At 36.3% G+C, this 14,201-nt stretch overlaps 1 protein-coding gene across 3 annotated transcripts in view; it reads left to right on the plus strand.

Annotated features, from left to right (window-relative positions):
- WDR70 (WD repeat domain 70) overlaps positions 1–14,201 on the plus strand; it is a 322,311-nt gene that overhangs the window by 271,068 nt on the left and 37,042 nt on the right. For 2 of the 3 annotated variants that reach the window (XM_057540877.1, XM_007192190.3), the window contains exon 13: positions 111–249. The exons of the other annotated variant lie outside the window; for it this stretch is intronic. In XM_057540877.1, the coding sequence (XP_057396860.1) occupies positions 111–249 (139 nt within the window). The remainder of the gene's footprint in view (positions 1–110; positions 250–14,201) is intronic. 3 annotated transcript variants of the gene reach the window in all.

Genomic DNA, 14,201 nt, shown 5'->3' on the forward strand with positions numbered 1-14,201 from the left:
CTATGTAAGAGTTGTCTCTTATTACAGGGAGGTTGTTTATACTTTAACTCATTATCACTGCACTGTTGTGACGCCATAAGCCTGTACTTATAAACTCTCTTTGTCTGTAGGACTGACTGCTGTTTCAGTCCAGATGATAAGCTCATAGTCACCGGTACATCTGTTCAAAGGGGATGTGGCAGCGGCAAACTTGTTTTCTTTGAGCGCAGGACTTTCCAAAGGGTGTATGAAATAGACATCACAGATGCGGTATGTGTGTTCTTTCCTCCCAGCCTTGAGAATGAAGTGAAGTTTGCCTCTTAGCCATTTTTGGTTTTGGTTTTGGTTTTGGTTTTGAAATAGAACGTTAAGTTCTTGCCCTTACAGTACAGTGGTAGCTGCTTTTTTTCTCCAACACAGGAATTATTAGTACATTGCAGACTGGCTTATCTACACTTTTCCCTCCCCAACCCAATATTTCCTATAGGCCCACACTTTAGTCAGAATTTCAGCTGGGCCTGGGATGTTTACCCGCTCTGCCAACCAATTTGAGGAGAGAAGAAGCTGATCTTCATGTAGCATACAGAAAGGAGCTTCCCACAGTGTGCATGTTTGTAAGGATTCAGGGGTTATGGACAGAAGTGAAACGTTATGCCCTCAGAATGTGATGAAGTGTATCACTGTTTGAAAACTTTGACAGAATTCTCCTTGTTAGGTTTGTCATTAAGGTAAGACTCAGCTTCCACTGAGGTTAATATCTATTTAGTTATTAGAAGTTTAAAACATTTCAGATTTAACTTCCACATCCGAAAAACCCCCCCTTAGTTTTGTTTACATATTTATGTAAGCACTAAAACACCAGCATGCGTGCATTCATTCATTCATTCATTCATGTCTAGAGACTGGAGCTGTATGTAATACAATAATAGTGAAGATTCCCAGAGGAAAATCTGAGTTCCTTTAAAGTCTTTGAAAGTATGTATTATTATTTAGATGGTAAGGCAAATCATTGTTATTTTTCGAGTATGAAACAGGCCAATTAATGTCTGTGCAAATTTTCTTTGGCTCATAGTCAAATCCTTTAGTAATATCCTGTATCTTAAACAGTGCTCTTATGTAGGTTTCTCCGGTTGTTTCAGCTCTACATAAACAGTTGAGACATATTATGTACTTAAATGATTCAGACAATTGAACAACTGTTTTTAAATCACCAGCAAAAAGCTCCTGTCTCTAATGTTTTAATATTACTGTAGAGTCTTAAGTTGTAGGCGCTAAATTTGAAACCATGGTATAGAGACAATGAACTAACAATGAGACTAATTCTAGATGAGTACTTAAGTTTTATAGATTCTAATCTCATGACATAATTTGAAATGTGACAACACTAATAATACTTTTTTTTGGGTGCATCCAGGAGCCAACTAAAACACTAGAATCAAAGAAAAACACTCTTCACTCTATCAACTTTAATCTCAAAAAATAAAATTATTATAATTGGTTGTTCCAGAAATAAGCTGGTTTTGTTTTTTTTTTTTTTTTAATGCCTCTCAACGACTATACATCTCAGTATTACTCATGGGGTTGTGTTTTTAAATTATAATTTAAATTGAAATGTAATTAAATTAAGGGATATAGAAGTATGATTGTACTTTTATTAAAGACATGTGGATGTCATAAGTGTACAGAGCACACTGTTTGTTGTGTTGCTCTGAATTGCTTTTCTAACTAGATGTTTTTCTCCATGGCACTTACCACCATCTCATCTATTACATATTTGTTTTTGTCTGTCTGCTTCCACCAGGATGTACGCCCATGAGGGCAGAAACTTTGTCTGTTTTGTTCACTGCAATATCCCCAATGCTCAGAACAGTGCCTGGCACATAGAAGGTGCTTGTTTATTGAATGAGTGAATGGTATACTTGGGAAGTGCAAGTAATGCATACTGTAGAGCACAGGTGTGTCTTTGGAGAGTGAGGCAGGAGAGAAGTATCTAGAGATGACAGGGTAAACTGACTTTGTATACCATAGTAAAGTGACTTTATCTTATGGTTTTTTGTTTTTTGTTTTTTTTTTTAAAACAAAGGAATGACATATTCAGATCCCGGTCTTAGATGTTGATTTTTATTGAAGTGTGAAGGTTAGATTTACAAGACATAGTATTTATTTGTATATGTATAATTTAGGAGACTGGGTCAGTGTTCCCTGCAATTAAAAGAAAAAAAGAAAGCAGGTTTTAGAAGAAAGACAGCGAGTCTGTTGTTGGTATGTTGAACTTGAAGTACCTTTAGGACCTCTGTGTGGAGATGTTCAGTGGGCAGATGGGTAGATAACTTTGGTGCTTAGAAGAAAGAAGACACAGTTTTGGGAGGAGTATTTATAGTTCATAGTTGAAATGTTGGTTGCTGATTAGTTTGATCACAGAAAGGGCATGAAGGATAGAGAAGATGAGCCCTAGGAAACCAGAGCATTTAAGGGATGAGCAAGTGAAGAGATACAAAGAAAAGAGTGAGGTCATTAAGGAAACAGAATTTATCATATATTGAATTATCTTAGAAAAGTCAGAAAACTGATTTTGAGACGCATTTTAATAGATGGATGAAGAGAGAACTTCAAATAGGGACAAAACCACACACCTTAAAGTGGCCTTTTAAATCATTGATTTAGGATTTGTTTGTCTTTTTTTGGTTGTTAACATCAGACAGCATTGTTTTCTGTTTATATTGTAGAACGATATGCTAAAGGGACTTTAAACTGCCCCTTTGATCCCTATTTTCTCAAGTTTTAAGTCTTCTTGGAATGTAGAAAAATAAACAAATTCATTCTTTGGGATGGATAAAGAGGGTGGACACTTTGCTAGAAGGGCCAAAAAACACCTCTTTTATTTAATTGTATTTTTGTCATTAAAAGCCAGGATTGTCATTTCTTTTGGAGATACCACACTCTGCTATAATAAGGTACTTACTGTATTGAGTTTTAATTTAGCTAAAAGGCAGCATCTCATATTCTTAATATCAACGTTTAGTTGTTTGCTTGTTTGACTAGGCACAGGCAATGGTGCTGGTAGGTCTATCCTACAGCCATTTACTTCAGTAAAGTATGATTGACTGCATTTTCCCACACCCTTTTCTAAAACTAAATAAATCCCTAGATAGTTATATTCTGGAATGCCAAGCTCAATATATATATAGGGAGGCAAACATTGTTTTCAGTTAGGGAATGTTAACAATTTATACAATTAATTTCCTAATAACTAAAAACTGTCCTACAATCTTCACAATAAATAGCTTTTTAAAATATAATAATTATATTTTCCATATTTAGTTTTGAAACAAACTTTAAAAATGGTTTTAATTACACTCTCTGCATTGTCATATGCTCTGAAAATTTTTCTTTCTCTATTCAGTTTAGAGACTCTCAACGCTCTTCGCTAGGAGATGACAAATGTTTAACATTTACTATTTTTACTGTGTGATGTTTGTACACATTTTACAATTCTGCTGAAATTATTTTTAGGTGTTTCCTTTTCCTAGTCCAATTTTGTTTCCTCAAGTTTAAAAAAAATGCATATCCTCATTTATCATCTACTTCGTTGTAATTTGAATAATGTGCTTAGCCTCTTTTCTAAGATAAATTCCAGAATATAATTTGATCTTGAATTTAAAAGCTCACCTTTGTCTTTGTGTAGATGGGACCCTAGAATGTTTATATATTGTGTAAAAAGCTTCCATTACTCTATTTTATGTGAAAAAGCATAGGAGAGAAGGAATGGACTAAATGTAATTTGGAGATGACCTATCATTTTTTTAAAAGGTAATTATGTTTAGAAGAAACAGAGAAATTTTTAAGTCTTTTCAAAGTTCCAGTTATTTCAGGAAATGCTGTGAAAGAACACTTAAAACTATTATTAGCTTAGTGATTTTTCATCAAACTATACTTTGTTGCAAAATGATTAATAGAATTTCCTTTTTTACTAATATAAATCAAGGGACATGGTTTATGCAATTGTACTATTATATTACCATTTATACTCTTTAACCCAAGCACAGTGAAATGAAGTTGTTTTGACCTGGTGTTAAGATGGTGGCCTCTTCACCTCAGTTGCTTTGGGCAGTAATTTTTTTTTTTTTTTTTTTAATTTTTTTTTATAGCTACTTTATTTATTTATTTATTTATTTTTTTGGCTGTGTTGGGTCTTCGGTTCGTGCGAGGGCTTTCTCTGGTTACGGCAAGTGGGGGCCACTCTTCATCGCGGTGCGGGGACCGCTCTTCATCGCGGTGCGCGGGCTTTTCACTATTGCGGCCCCTCCCGTTGCGGGGCACAGACTCCAGACGCGCAGGCTCAGTAGCTGTGGCTCACGGGCCCAGCTGCTCCGTGGCATGTGGGATCTTCCCAGACCAGGGCTCGAACCCGTGTCCCCTGCATTAGCAGGCAGATTCTCAACCACTGCGCCACCAGGGAAGCCCCTTTTGGGCAGTAATTTAAGAGAGAACAGACATTCCCTTGTGTAGAGAGAAGAAAAAGGTGGAAAGGAAAACAGCCAGAAATTTCACACTTGGTCCCAACTTCTCTTCTGTTTGTTTGTTTACGTAGTTTGGTGAGAGATCTCTGTTTCTGTAAACACTGAATGAACAAAGTGAAGAGAAGAAAGAGAAAAACTAAACCTTTATTTTTAAAACATAGCTATAGCATTTAGCACGGCTGCTGAACGGAAGGGAAGGGAAATTTGCTTCGGCATTTTCAACTAGACTGCCTTAGGCATTTCAAAGTTGATTGAGAATCCTGGTGCCCATATAAGAAAGGTAATAGTAAAGGTCTTTTAAGGAAGAAAAAAACTCCTTTGTGATCATCTAAAGAATATTTGATTATCTTTAGGAACGTTTTTTAACCATTGAAGAGAATAGATAGCAAAGAACAAGGATTATCTTAGAGTTTTGTTTCTTTCTACCACTACTTGTTCTCTGCAATATCCCTTTCCTGTGGGAGATGAAATCTGGATTATGCACACTTACTTACTTACTGCCTAGCTACCTACAGGCTGTATCTCTGCCCCTTATTATCATAGGTATTGGTTGAAAAATACATAATTATTGTTAAAATTATGTTAATTAAGTAATAGTTTATATATTTACCAAAAGGTGGGGAAAGTTTCTTATTTCAGACCTACTTATCCGATTACAGAGATAGCCTACTGCATATATTGAGAAGAAAGTAAGGTCCATATTGTGTAAAAAAAAAGAGATTTCTTTAAAAGAACAAAAATTTCCATAAAAATACCAACTGTCTGTCCTTCTTTATATAGTTAGGTGAAGTTCTGAAGAGAACTTGAGTTCACATTATTTTTCTAAACATCATATCTTATCACATTACCCATAGATTATACCCAGATATGACCTTTAAATTAATGAATTTTGATGTCCAAGAAAATTGCTGTACGTGTCAGTATGTAAAATGACATATAACATATAAAATGAAAGAATTAGCACTTCCATTTCACATAAAAAGTTATTGTGTTCTTATTAGGAGAGAATATTGATATTTTAAATCCAAAGAGATTGATTAAGTATAAATGGATATAATGGGGCCATGAAATAATAGACCCTTCATGAATCTAGCTATGTATCTTAATTAATAAGTGTAAGGGACATGCTGACTCTTCAGACTACAATCACCCCATGTTACTTGTACATGTGAATGAGAACAGAAAGGTCATTCAAATTAATGGATATTCCAAGGAGTCCTCAGAATTGGCTTTGGAATGTGTCTTTGTTCTTATATTTGAATACAGATAACGACTAACATGGGAATTTACTTCAAACTTAATGAATTAATGAAGCTGTGCCTGTGAAAGCTTGTCTCTGAAGGAGCTGAAGAACTCAACTGTTCTTCCATTTTGTACTGGGAATAGACTAATGATCTGCCTTTACTGATATAAAGTCCCAGCTCAGTCCGAATCACACGTCTTTAAGCGTTTTCTAGAAATAAAGGAGTCAAGTGGTGTCTTTGCCCAGTCAGGATCACATAAGGAATAGTACACAGAGAGAACTTGAGCTATATGCAGTGCAAATGCCAACTGAAAATAAGCTTGAAAGAAAGACTATATTTGGCATTTATCTGCTTTCTAAAATATAGTGAAACCTTCTTAATGTGAAGCACAAGGGGATGGAAAAAAATGGGCTTTGAGTTAACTAGCTTTCCATTATCTGACTTTTATTAAAGAGCAATCAGGCAGCTGGTTGGCTAGGGAATAGCAGTTGCTTTGAATTATGTATTATTTTGAATAAAGCAGTATCAGCTTAATGAAATTTACTTTCTTGGGAGGATTAAACAATGTAGATTCTAGATGGGTTCTGATTAGTATGTTTGTATTTAGTAAAATATGTTTGTTTTCCCACTGCCAAATGATAAGACAGTATACTCAATATAGGTTTATTGAGCATTTGCTCATCGGCAACTAAAAGGGTATGTGAGCACTGCGTGTTTCCTGGTCTTCTGAGATATATGAATATTTGATAGGGAACCTGGGAGTAAATAGATGATGATGGAGTTTTAGTGTAAATTTGCCAACACAGCAGTTACAAGGTTCTTTTTCTAGCACTACCTTTTCCCAGGGTCCTGTGCCTGGTTATTAGGACAATGTTTTACTGTCAAGGAGCACAACGGTCAGTGCTACTTTCTGTAAGAGTATTTTCTTTTTTTAAAAAATTAATTTTTATTGGACTATAGTTGCTTTACAATGTTGTGTTAGCTTCTACTGCACAGCAAAATGAATCAGCCATAAATATACATATATCCCCTCCATTTTGGACACTACAGTGCATTAAGTAGACTTCCCTGTGCTATACAGTATGTTCCCATCAGTTGTCTATTTTATACATAGTATCAATAGTGTATATGTGTCAATCCCTATCTCCCAATTCCTCCCACCCCACCCCTTTCCCCCTTGGTATCCATACACTTGTTCTCTATGTCTGTGTCTCTGTGTCTGCTTGGCAATTAAGGTCATCTATACTATTTTTCTGGATTCCACATATATGTGTTAATATATGATACTTGTTTTTGTGACTTACTTCACTCTGTATAACACTCTCTAGGTCCATCCACGTCTCTACAGATGACCCAGTTTCGTTCCTTTTTGTGGCTGAGTAATATTCCGTTGTTTGTATGTACCACATCCATATCCATTCTTTTTTTTTTTTTATATCCATTCTTTATCCATTCCTTTGTTGATGGACATTTAGGTTTTCTTTAAGTAGCAAAGAAAAGAGATGCCATTGGGCTATGATGGAAAAAAATATTGCATTTTTACCACTTTTGTGATTTGACTTACTAAACCCTTTCTTCAGATTCAGTAACTGGAACTCAGCTGGAGTCCCCTGCTAAGTTAGCCTCACAGTGTCCAGGATGGGGCTAGTGTCCTTAAGATGTGATTAAATTACTTTTCATTGCACCTACAGGTATCATGCTATGGATGTTCCAGGACGGTAGTTCTCAGGATTTAAAGAGTGCAGTTGAGTGTTCATCTGTAGGCACGTGAGAATAGAGAGGAAAGAAGCCACAAATTTCATGATGGTTTAACTGTTAATATGTACCTTATCAAGTCTTAAAATATTTTATGTAGGGAAAATTAAAGGAACAAGCTTAGGCTGATTATTTTTTATTATTTTTAAAGTGTACAGTTCTGTGATTTTTAACCCCTATACATTCCTGTAGTTCCATCAATACAATCAGGATACAGAACAGTTAGTTCCATCAACCCCTAAAAACTCCTTTGTGCCATCCCTCTATAGTCACCCTCTTACCCCCTCCCTAGCTCTCCACTCCTTATCCCTGGCATTCACTGGTCTGTTCTCCATCACTATAGTGTTGACTTTTCAAGAATGTCATACAAATGGACTCATATAGTGTGTAACCTTTTTAGATCAACTTCTTTCAGCAGACTCCTTTGAGACTCATCCAGGTTAGTTGTGTGTATCAATAATTTGTTGCATTTTATTGCTGAATAGTATTCCACTGTATGGATATAGCACAGTTTTTTTATCTACTAAAGGACGTTTGATTATTTCTAATTTTTGGAGATTACGGATGGAGCTGCTGTAAGCATTCATATAGAGGTTTTTGTGTGAATGTAAGTTTTCTTTTCTCTAGGGCAAATACCTAAGAGTAGGCTTGCTGGGTCATATAGTGAGTGTATATTTATTTTTATAAGAAACTGCCAAGCCATCTTCAGATTAACAATGTCATTTTGTATTCCCACCAACAGTGTATGTGCTTTTTTTACTTGCTCTGCATCCTTACCAACACTTTGTATTGTAACATTTTTTATTTTATACATTCTAATAGATGTGTGGAGTGGTTATAATTTGGATTTTCCTAATGGCCAGTGATGTTGAATATCTTCATGTGTCCATTTTCCATGGTTATATTCTCTTGGGTGAAATGCCTCTTCAAGTCTTTTGCCCAGTTTTAAATCAGGGTGTTTGTTTCTTACTATTTATTTTGAGAGTCCTCTATATATTCTAGATACCAAGTTCTTGGGATGTTTTCTCCCAGTCTGTTGCTTGTTTTTCTTCTTTTTCTTAATAACGTCTTTTACAAGGCAAAATACTTTATTTTTTTTAACATCTTTATTGGAGTATAATTGCTTTACAATGGTGTTACTTTCTACTTTATAACAAAGTGAATCACTTATACATATACATATGTTCCCACATCTCTTCCCTCTTGCGTCTCCCTCCCTCCCACCCTCCCTATCCCACTCCTCTAGGTGGTCACAAAGCACCGAGCTGATCTCCCTGTGCTATGTGGCTGCTTCCCACTAGCTATCTATTTTACGTTTGGTAGTGTATATACGTCCATGCCACTCTCTCACTTTGTCACAGCTTACCCTTCCTCATCCCCATATCCTCAAGTCCATTCTCTAGTAGGTCTGTGTCTTTATTCCCATCTTGCCCCTAGGTTCTTAATGACCTTTTTTTTTTTTTTTACATTCCATATATATGTGTTAACATATGGTATTTGTTTTTCTCTTTCTGACTAACTTCACTTTGTACGACAGACTCTAGGTCCATCCACCTCACTACAAATAACTCAATTTCGCTTCTTTTTATGGCTGAGTAGTATTCCATTGTAAATATATGTGCCACATCTTCTTTATCCATTCATCTGTCGATGGACACTTAGGTTGCTTCCATGTCCTGGCTATTGTAAATAGAGCTGCAACGAACATTTTGGTACATGACTCTTTTTGAATTATGGTTTTCTCAGGGTATATGCCCAGTAGTGGGATTGCTGGGTCATATGGTAGTTCTATTTTTAGTTTTTTAGGGAAACTGCATAGTGGCTGCACAGTGGTTCTCCATAGTGGCTGTATCAATTTACATTCCCACCAACAGTGCAAGAGTGTTCCCTTTTCTCCACGCCCTCTCCGGCATTTATTGTTTGCAGATTTTCTGATGATGGCCATTCTGACCAGTGTGAGATGATATCTCACTGTAGTTTTGATTTGCATTTCTCTAATGATTAATGATGTTGAGCATTCTTTCATGTGTTTGTTAGCAATCTGTATATCTTTTTTGGAGAAATGTCTATTTAGGTCTTCTGCCCATTTTTGGAATGGGTTGTTTGCTTTTATTGATATTGAGCTGCATGAGCTGCTTGTAAATTTTGGAGATTAATCCTTTGTCAGTTGCTTCATTTGCAAATATTTTCTCCCATTCTGAGGGTTGTCCTTTCGTCTTGTTTATGGTTTCCTTTGCTGTGCAAAAGCTTTGAAGTCTCATTAGGTCCCATTTGTTTATTTTTGTTTTTATTTCCACTTCTCTAGGAGGTGGGTCAAAAAGGATCTTGCTGTGATGTATGTCATAGACTGTTCTGCCTATGTTTTCCCATAAGAGTTTGATAGTGTCTAGCCTTACATTTAGGTCTTTAATCCATTTTGAGTTTATTTTTGTGTACGGTGTTAGGGAGTGTTCTAATTTCGTACTTTTACATGTAGCTGTCCAGTTTTCCCAGCACTACTTATTGAAGAGGCTCTCTTCTCCACTGTGTATTCTTGCCTCCTTTATCAAAGATAAGGTGACCATATGTGTGTGGGTTTATCTCTGGGCTTTCAATCCTGTTCCATTGATCTATATTTCTGTTTTTGTACCAGTACCATACTGTCTTGATTACTGTAGCTTTGTAGTATAGTCTGAAGTCAGGGAGCCTGATCCTCCAGCTCCGTTTTTCTTTCTCAAGATTGCTTTGGCTATTCGGGGTCTTTTGTGTTTCCATACAAATTGTGAAATTTTTTGTTCTAGTTCTGTGAAAAATGCCAGTGGTAATTTGATAGGGATTGCATTGAATCTGTAGATTGCTTTGGGTAGTAGAGTCATTTTCACAATGTTGATTCTTCCAATCCAAGAACATGGTGTATCTCTCCATCTATTTGTATCATCTTTAAATTCTTTCATCAGTGTCTTATAATTTTCTGCATACAGGTCTTTTGTCTCCTTAGGTAGGTTTATTCCTAGATATTTTATTGTTTTTGTTGCAATGGTAAATGGGAGTGTTTCCTTAATTTCACTTTCAGATTTTTCATCATTAGTGTATAGGAATGCCAGAGATTTCTGTGCATTAATTTTGTATCCTGCTACTTTACCAAATTCATTGATTAGCTCTAGTAGTTTTCTGGTAGCATCTTTAGGATTCTCTATGTATAGTATCATGTCATCTGCAAACAGTGACAGCTTTACTTCTTCTTTTCCAATTTGGATTCCTTTTATTTCTTTTTCTTCTCTGATTGCTGTGGCTAAAACTTCCAAAACTATGTTGAATAATAGTGGTGACAGTGGGAAACCTTGTCTTGTTCCTGATCTCAGTGGAAATGGTTTCAGTTTTTCACCATTGAGGATGATGTTGGCTGTGGGTTTGTCATATATGGCCTTTATTATGTTGAGATAACTTCCCTCTATGCCTACTTTCTGGAGAGTTTTAATCATAAATGGGTGTTGAATTTTGTCAAAAGCTTTCTCTGCATCTATTGAGATGATCGTTTGGTTTTTCTCCTTCAATTTGTTAACATGGTGTATCACATTGATTGATTTGCGTATATTGAGGAATCCTTACATTCCTGGTATAAACCCCACTTGATCATGGTGTATGATCCTTTTAATGTGCTGTTGGATTCTGTTTGTTAGTATTTTGTTGAGGATTTTTGCATCTATGTTCATCAGTGATATCGGCCTATAGTTTTCTTTCTTTGTGACATGTTTGTCTGGTTTTGGTATCAGGGTGATGGTGGCCTCATAGAATGAGATTGGGAGTATTCCTCCCTCTGCTATATTTTGGAAGAGTTTGAGAAGGATAGATGTTAGCTCTTCTGTAAATGTTTGATAGAATTCGCCTGTGAAGCCATCTAGTCCTGGGCTTTTGTTTGTTGGAAGGTTTTTAATCACAGTTTCAATTTCAGTGCTTGTGATTGGTCTGTTCATATTTTCTATTTCTTCCTGGTTCAGTCTTGGAGGTTGTGCATTTCTAAGAATTTGTCCATTTCTTCCAGGTTGTCTATTTTATTGGCATAGAGTTGCCTGTAGTAATCTCTCATGATCCTTTGTATTTTCTGCAGTGTCAGTTGTTACTTCTCCTTTTTCACTTCTAATTCTATTGATTTGAGTCTTCTCCCTTTTTTTCTTGATGAGTCTGGCTAATGGTTTATCAATTTTGTTTATCGTGTCAAAGAACCAGCTTTTACTTTTATTGATCTTTGCTATCGTTTCCTTCATTTCTTTTTCATTTGTTCCTGATCTGATCTTTATGATTTCTTTCCTTCTGCTAACTTTGGGGTTTTTCTGTTCTTCTTTCTCTAATTGCTTTAGGTGTAAGGTTAGGTTGTTTATTTGAGATGTTTCTTGTTTCTTAAGATAGGATTGTATTGCTATAAACTTCCCTCTTAGAACTGCTTTTGTTGCATCCCATAGGTTTTGGGTCGTCATGTTTTCATTGTTATTTGTTTCTAGGTATTTTTTGATTTCCTCTTTGATTTCTTCAGTGATCTCTTTATTATTAAGTAGTGTATTGTTTAGCCTCCATGTCTTTGTATTTTTTACAGATTTTTTCCTGTAATTGATATCTAGTCTCATAGCATTGTGGTCGGAAAAGATACTTGACACGATTTCAATTTTCTTAAATTTACCAAGGCTTGATTTGTGACCCAAGATATGATCTATCCTGGAGAATGTTCCATGAGCACTTGAGAAGAATGTGTATTCTGTTGTTTTTGGATGGTATGTACTCTAAATATCAATTAAGTCCATCTTGTTTAATGTATCATTTAAAGCTTGTGTTTCCTTATTTATTTTCATTTTGGATGATCTGTCCATTGGTGAAAGTGGGGTGTTAAAGTCCCCTACTATGATTGTGTTACTGTCGATTTCCCCCTTTATGGCTGTTAGTATTTGCCTTATGTATTGAGGTGCTCCTATGTTGGGTGCATATATATTTACAATTGCTGTATCTTCTTCTTGGATCGATCCCTGGATCATTATGTAGTGTCCTTCTGTGTCTCTTGTAATAGTCTTTATATTAAAGTCTATTTTGTGTTATATGAGAATTGCTACTGCAGCTTTCTTTTGATTTCCATTTGCATGGAATATCTTTTTCCATCCCCTCACTTTCAGTCTGTATGTGTCCCTAGGTCTGAAGTGGGTCTCTTCTAGACAGCATATATACGGGTCTTGTTTTTGTATCCATTCAGCCAGTCTGTGTCTTTTGGTTGGAGCATTTATTCCATTTACATTTAAGGTAATTATCGATATGTATGCTCCTATTACCATTTTCTTAATTGTTTTGGGTTTGTTATTGTAGGTCTTTTCCTTCTCTTGTGTTTCCTGCCTAGAGAAGTTTCTTTAGCATTTGTTGTAAAGCTGGTTTGGTGGTGCTGAATTCTCTTAGCTCTTGCTTGTTTATAAAGGTTTTAATTTCTCCATGAAATCTGAATGAGATCCTTGCTGGGTAGAGTAATCTTGGTTGTAGGTTTTTCCCTTTCATCACTTTAAATATGTCCTGCCACTCCCTTCTGGCTTGCAGAGTTTCTGCTGAAAGATCAGCTGTTAACCTTATGGGGATTCTGTTATATGTTATGTGTTGCTTTTCCCTTACTACTTTTAATATTTTTTCTTTGTATTTAATTTTTGATAGTTTGATTAATATGTGTCTTGGCGTGTTTCTCTTTGGATTTATCCTGTTTGGAACTCTCTGTGCTTCCTGGACTTGATTAACTATTTCCTTTCCCATATTAGGGAAGTTTTCAACTATAATCTCTTCAAATATTTTCTCAGTCCCTTTCTTTTTCTCTTCCTCTTCTGGGAACCCTATAATTCGAATGTTGGTGTGTTTAATGTTGTCCCAGAGGTCTCTGAGACTGTCCTCAGTTCTTTTCATTCTTTTTTCTTTATTCTGCTTTGCAGTAGTTATTTCCACTATTTTACCTTCCAGGTCGCTTATCTGTTCTTCTGCCTCAGTTATTCTGCTATTGATCCCTTCTAGAGAATTTTTAATTTCATTTATTGTGTTGTTCATCACTGTTTCCTCTTTAGTTCTTCTAGGTCCTTGTTAAACGTTTCTTGTATTTTCTGTATTCTATTTCCAAGATTTTGGATCATCTTTACTATTGTTATTCTGAATTCTTTTTCAGGTAGACTGCCTATTTCCTCTTCATTTGTTAGGTCTGGTGGCTTTTTGCCTTGCTACTTCATCTGCTGTGTGTTTCTCTCTCTTCTCATTTTGCTTAACTTATTGTGTTTGGGGTCTCCTTTTCTCAGGCTGCAGGTTTGTAGTTCCCGTTGTTTTTGGTGTCTGTCCCCAGTGGCTAAGGTTGGTTCAGTGGGTTGTGTAGGCTTTCTGGCAGAGGGTCTAGTGCCTGTGTTCTGGTGGATGAGGCTGGATCTTGTCTTTCTGGTGGGCAGGTCCACGTCTGGTGGTGTGTTGGGGTGTCTGTGGCTTTGTTATGATTTTAGGCAGCCTCTCTGCTAATGGATGGGGTTGTGTTCCTGTCTTGCTAGTTGTTTGGCATAGGGTGTCCAGCACTGTAGCTTGCTGGTCGTTGAGTGAAGCTGTGTCTTGGCGTTGAGATGGAGATCTCTGGGAGATTTTCTCCGTTTGGTATTACATGGAGCTGGGAGGTCTCTTGTGGACCAGTGTCCTGAAGTTGGCTCTCCCACCTCTGAGGCACAGCCCTGATGCC

Source organism: Balaenoptera acutorostrata, chromosome 2 (genome assembly GCF_949987535.1).
Source record: "Balaenoptera acutorostrata chromosome 2, mBalAcu1.1, whole genome shotgun sequence".
Classification (NCBI taxonomy): domain Eukaryota; kingdom Metazoa; phylum Chordata; class Mammalia; order Artiodactyla; family Balaenopteridae; genus Balaenoptera; species Balaenoptera acutorostrata.